At 47.6% G+C, this 5,519-nt stretch overlaps 1 protein-coding gene across 1 annotated transcript; it reads right to left on the bottom strand.

Moving 5' to 3' along the window:
- Window positions 1-443: 443 nt before the first annotated feature.
- Window positions 444-4,525, bottom strand: C2CD4C (C2 calcium dependent domain containing 4C). Its single transcript, XM_030219193.1, has 2 exons — window positions 4,487-4,525; window positions 444-2,035 (listed from the first exon to the last, which is right to left on the bottom strand). Exon 2 carries the CDS (start codon window positions 1,976-1,978, stop codon window positions 668-670), a length of 1,311 nt encoding a protein of 436 aa, XP_030075053.1. The 5' UTR covers window positions 1,979-2,035; window positions 4,487-4,525; the 3' UTR covers window positions 444-667.
- Between the last annotated feature and the right edge of the window lie 994 nt (window positions 4,526-5,519).

Here is a 5,519-nt window from a genome sequence, read left to right as displayed (position 1 = left end):
TAAGGCAGTAAGGACAGACAGAGAACACCCTCCAGCCATGATACTCCTAGTTGTTTCTACGTGTAGTTTCCATGCCAAAAAATTTAGGGATTTGCATTTTAGGGTGAACATCTAGACTGCTAATATCAGAAAAGGTTATTTAAGTGTGCCCTAATATTCAGAAAACAGCTTTGGGAAATTAGGCCTAGAGGTGCTTAGCTTCTGCAGGGAGATGCTAGATTTTAGACACTTCTCTTAATGCATTGGAATGCTCTCTCATAAAAACAGAAATATGGGGAAGTCTTCCTGCAGAAGCCAGCTCACTTTCCAGCTCTGTAGATAAAAATCAACATGATACAGATTCAATATTCTTGGAGAAACAGGGTGTATATAAGTGTTAAGTCTCCCCATCACTTCTCTTATTTGAGCTAAGGAACAATTAAGACACAGTGCATTAACCAAGCTTTTGTGCTCTGCAACTTACCTGATACCAGAGATCTACAGTTAGGCTGGGCTAGTCCTGCATTTGAACTTTGACCCTGCTCAACCTTTACTGTTAATAAAAAAAAAAAAAGCAAACAGGAGTTAAGTGCTAGAAGGTTATGTGGGTGGTGAGTGACATATGTGTTTAGGGACTGGACCACTCTGTGCCTAGATGTCCTCTCCCCCACCCAGAGTCATAAGGAGTTCATAGAAAGGGTAACAGAGTGGCCAGTGGCATCTCTTTCTCCCCCAGTAGGGTGTCCCTCTTGAGACTGCTGCCCTTATGCAGCACTTTCACCTTCAGGGTCATCTTCTTGACATTACTGGTGCCCAGTCCATCAAAGAAGAAGTCCTCGTTGAAGACAGGGTTGCGGCTGTTCTTAATGATGGTGCTCCTCTGCTTGTGCACCTTGCCTGGGTTCAGGTAGAGGACCACGCAGCAGTTAATGTTTTTCACATCACATAGCTTGTGAAAGAGGTTCTCAGCTGAGAGGAGACGCACCCGCAGGCGGGCGTTGGCTGCATCATACTCAGCCAACAGGCGCAGCTTGCCCCCTTTGCTCAAGTTGATGGTGTGCTCCTGAGCCCTCTCCTGCAGCAGATCCAAGGGAAGGAGGCTCTGCTGAGCAGAGCTGCCCCCAGCAGGGGGCACAGCACCCCGCAGCCGCCGGGGAATGCTGGGGCTAGTGTCCGCCGAACTGCATTCATCTGTAGACAGCGAACTGTTCCGGGCTACTGAGTGTTTCAGCTTGATCATTTTGGACTGACTGTCCTGGCTGAAGATCTTGAGCAGGGACACGGATCTGGAAAGCAGTGGGGAGCTGAAGGGGGAGGACTCGGCCGAGGAGCAGGTGTCACTCTCCCCCCCACTGAAGTAGCGGTAAGGATTCATGAGGGACATGCCAATGTCGGATGGGTTCAGGTGGGTGCTCTCTCCATTCACCTTGCTGCTGCTATCTGCATGCTTGCGTTGAGAGCTGGGAGAGTTGGACGGAGAATGGCACTGGGACAGACTGCCATGATCACTGTGGAAGAGGGATTCCTTCCTCCTGGTATGCGGGCTCTCCATGAGGGTGGCAAAGCCATATGAGGTCTGTGCTTTGGGCACATAGGGGAGAGACATGGCAGTCTGGGACTGTGGATCTGCATTGGTGCTGAAGTCCTCTTCAGATACCCACTCATCAGCACTTTCTATCTGGATGATGTGCCGGTTGGCTGCTTTCAGCAGATTCTTACTCTCTGAAACTGTTTTGCTTGGCAGCCGTGGGCTACGCTGGGGCTTCCTAGCTGACAAGTTCTGTTCAGAGGCAGATGTGCCCAGGTTCGGCTTGGCTTTTCCTTCTGCCCCTTCACCCTCAGGCACCCCAGTGGTGAGTTTGGGTGGAATAAAGAAGTCCGGGATTTTATCGGGAGTCAGGACATTGCTGTAGGGTGCCCCCTTCGACTGCTTGTCTGAGTCACTGCCTCGGGCTCCACTGCTGTCCACCGATCCACGAATTCTCTCCAGCAGCCACATGCTGGTCCGGTACAGCTGGAAGGCGTGGGGGCAGAATTTACACCCAGAGCTTGCCCTCTGGAAAATAAACAAGTAACCCAATGAAGTCATTATCCCAATGGAAGAATCTCCTCACAGACGAAGGGCCCTGTCCCTGTGTGTACAATAGCACCTAGGAGGTGGCGAGGGGAGGATCTCTTCTTTCATTTGTGGGGTGTCAGGAGAAGGGAGCTGGGGTATTTAGCCTATCAGCATAGGCTGGAGTTGTAGCTTAGTGATTAGAGCAATGTACAAAATCAGGAAAGGCAAAGTTCAAATCCTACTTATCCCCCTAACACCCCATGTAACCTTGGTCAGTCATGTTGCTCTCCATTGGCCCAAATGTCAACCTAGAATGTAAGCCACCTCTGAAGCAGGGACATCTGTTTTATGCCAATTTAACTTACCTTGAGCACTGGTTTAGTAAGACCAGCAATTAAGTCCTGGAACTTGCAATTCAGCTGATGAGCTCCTTCTCCCCCTCCCCACCATACTTCAACACCCTTCTGTTTAGCCCAGTCATTGCACCAATGGTCTTGGTCTTGGTCTCCCCCCCCCCCCCCCCACCACCCTTGTCTTGTGGCATATCAGTGAGGGGGATGGGAAGAGAGCTACAGCAGAATCCACAGGTGCACAGGAGTCTGATGGGAGCCCTGCTGTGAACCCTTCAGCTGGGTACCAAACTACCAGCTCTTTCAAGGACCTAACTTCTTCAACCTGGTTTTCATCTGTAACCTGTGACAATTCCTCCTTGTCCTGTCATTGGGCTGAAAAAAAAGTCAGGTTCCCGTCAGGAAAGGACAGAAGTGTCCAAGCCAGACAAGCAATGGCCCTACTGTATGATAGCTGTCTCCTCCTTCAGTGACATCCCCAGCTGTGCCTGGTTTAACTGGAGGAAAGTTCATTTGTTTTTTATTATTATTTTCAAGACCCCCCTCCCCCAAGTCATTGCTAGTGTCTGCCTTTATCATGTCTTTGTTTGATGGGTGGATGTCTAGAGACTGGGTAATAGGGACTAGAGACCTGTCTGAACTGCATTTTGCTTCTAGCTCAAACAAAGCATTCTGAGACTTGTCCTGAGGTGAAGCCTGTTTTTTTTAGTGCTAATGATGCTAGCTAACTAGAAAATCCTAACCCCTTGGCACCAAAGCGTTAAAAAGATAAGGCTGTTTTTAGCTGGAAGGCGAGGTTTCACCTCTGAACCAGGGCCAGCACCTAACAGGAGAGACTAAATGTAGCTGCTGTACAGCTGTACAGGTAGGAAACACCTCGCAAAGCCAGATTTTTAACAATTAGAAATTAAGAGGTGTTCCACTAAAATGGTGAAGTCCACAGTACAGTTGCATCCATAATGGTTCCACTCAAATGTCCTTCCTCGCCTTGTTTGTCCCAGATATTGCAGGGATACTTTGGAGATGTAATATCGAAGGAAACAGACAAAAGGAAGACCAAGAAAGCTCCAGCACCTACATCTGGTTAACTGTGATTCTTCCAAAGATACCACAATCTCCAAAGTATTATAATGGAGCATTTATATAAGGGAGGTTTTATAATCATCCACTTGCCTCACCTGAGTACTCAAAACGTGAGCAGAAGGAATAGGCCCGGGTGAAGAGCTAGTTTCTTCAAAAGACTGCAGGGGGTGGGAGAGGACAGTTACCCCCCCCCCATCCTGCAGCACCGGGGAGCATCTCTCACCTGCATGCAAGCCTGCTTCACGTATGTGGCTCTGCTTTATTCCCTACTGGGACTCAGTGCTCTGCTGTGCTGGCATTTGAAGCGTTTTAAAACAAAACAAAAAGCCATTGCACTAAAGAGGAAGAAGACCCTTGTATTTGTAAATGGATTTTTAATAAACCCAGAAAAAAAGAGTTGTGACAACATTTAGGAAGCGCTGATACACAGAGACATACATGTATGTACACGATAGATAGTCACATAAATCCATGAACATACAGAAAGACGTGTGATCCCGGATATATGCACATAGACCTACAATCGGATGCTTTATACACATAGAAGGACATATATTATACAAACAGATATTGTACACATACATTTATACATTGTTAACATAGAAGCGTACGCATGTACTGTGCATTAGCCATACATAGAAATACAGACGATCCAGTACAATAGACACAAGGCAGATGTCATCCTGCACATCTCGAGTTTCTGCTTCTAATCCAGCTAAATCTCCCCGCTAAGTAGCAGCAGCAGAACGATCAATTGCAGCCGAATGAAAAGCCCATCTGGCAAACCCAGGGAGGGACGATAACGGGTCTGGAAACCCTCCCGGGGACACCTGAGGCAGGTGAGACGGACATGCAAGCACACACATGATCAGCATACACACATGTATACACACCCGCACTGCCACCAACTTCGTGAAAACAAAAGGAAGAGCCCCAGGGGTAAAAGCGGACCGAAAGCAAAGCAGCGTGGCTGAGCCTTGTCCGCCAATCAAATCCCTGCGGGTCGGGACCTTACCTGCAGACTAAGGCAGCCAGTTACGACAACACTCTCGGCAGCTCCAGGATCAGATTAAGAAACTGAGGAGACCTGCCGTCACTTTTATAGCCGCCGCTGGGCTGTCGGACTTCATTCATCGCGAGCAGGAGAAACCTCTCTGGTCCTAGCGCCGCCGGATTCTGCCTATTGTTTTATCACCCCATTGGCCATGATCCCAAAATAGCTGTGCTGTGTTGAAAGGAAACTGGATTTCCCCCTCTCTTTTCGGTAGGGGTTCAAGACGATTTACATTCATGGATCTGTACATTTTTCCTCTCCCCCGGAGTTCAAGACGATTTATATTCAGGGATGGTAAGTATTTTCCTCTCTTCTAGGGTTTACAATCTAGGCTTATAGCTGAGGTACTGGAGGGTGAATAATTTAACCAAGATCACAAAGTGGGGTTACTTACCTGTAGCGGTGGTTCTCCGTGGACAGCAGGTGACGTCACCCGAAAGCCATATGTGGCTGTGGTGTGAGTTGCATTCCTGGGACTCCGCCTTCCGCGCTAACCATTATGCTACTTGCTGGACCGCTCCCTCTTTTCTAATCAACCACTGGCCGAAAGTACCAACTGCTCTATCGATAACAAGCCATTTTTATGAGCGCACTGGCCACTTTATGGCACTTTTTACTGTTAAATTTCCTAGTTAAGTAAAGTTAAGTGAAAGAAGGCCAGTCTGGAAAGAAACCCGGGTGCAGAATTCTCACTTGGTACATGGCGCTATATCCACACTGAAAGATAAAACGGGGGGGGAGGGAGAGGACAAGGGAGCAAAATGTATCACTTCTAACCGACAACCCTCTATTTAAACATATTTAGCTTTGTTTCCTTCCCCATCTCTCCTGAGTCTGTTGCTTTTCTATTACATCTGCATTTTTATAAAAAGGTGTGCTGTGCCATCGGTGAATTTCTTCATTAAGGCGTTAATAAATCCTAATAAATAAACACAATAAATAATGGATACTGTTAGCCTTCCACTCCGTTCCACAAACTTTGAACATTTTTTCA

This window comes from Microcaecilia unicolor, chromosome 11, assembly GCF_901765095.1.
Source record: "Microcaecilia unicolor chromosome 11, aMicUni1.1, whole genome shotgun sequence".
In the NCBI taxonomy this organism is placed as follows: Eukaryota; Metazoa; Chordata; class Amphibia; order Gymnophiona; family Siphonopidae; genus Microcaecilia; species Microcaecilia unicolor.
Note: the sequence above shows the minus strand (reverse complement) of the source record. Positions and strands in the feature narration are given on the sequence as shown.

Excerpts from the sequence above, each read along its gene's own strand:
- C2CD4C (XM_030219193.1), bottom strand. The coding sequence starts at position 1,978 with ATGTGGCTGCTGGAGAGAATTCGTGGATCGGTGGACAGCAGTGGAGCC.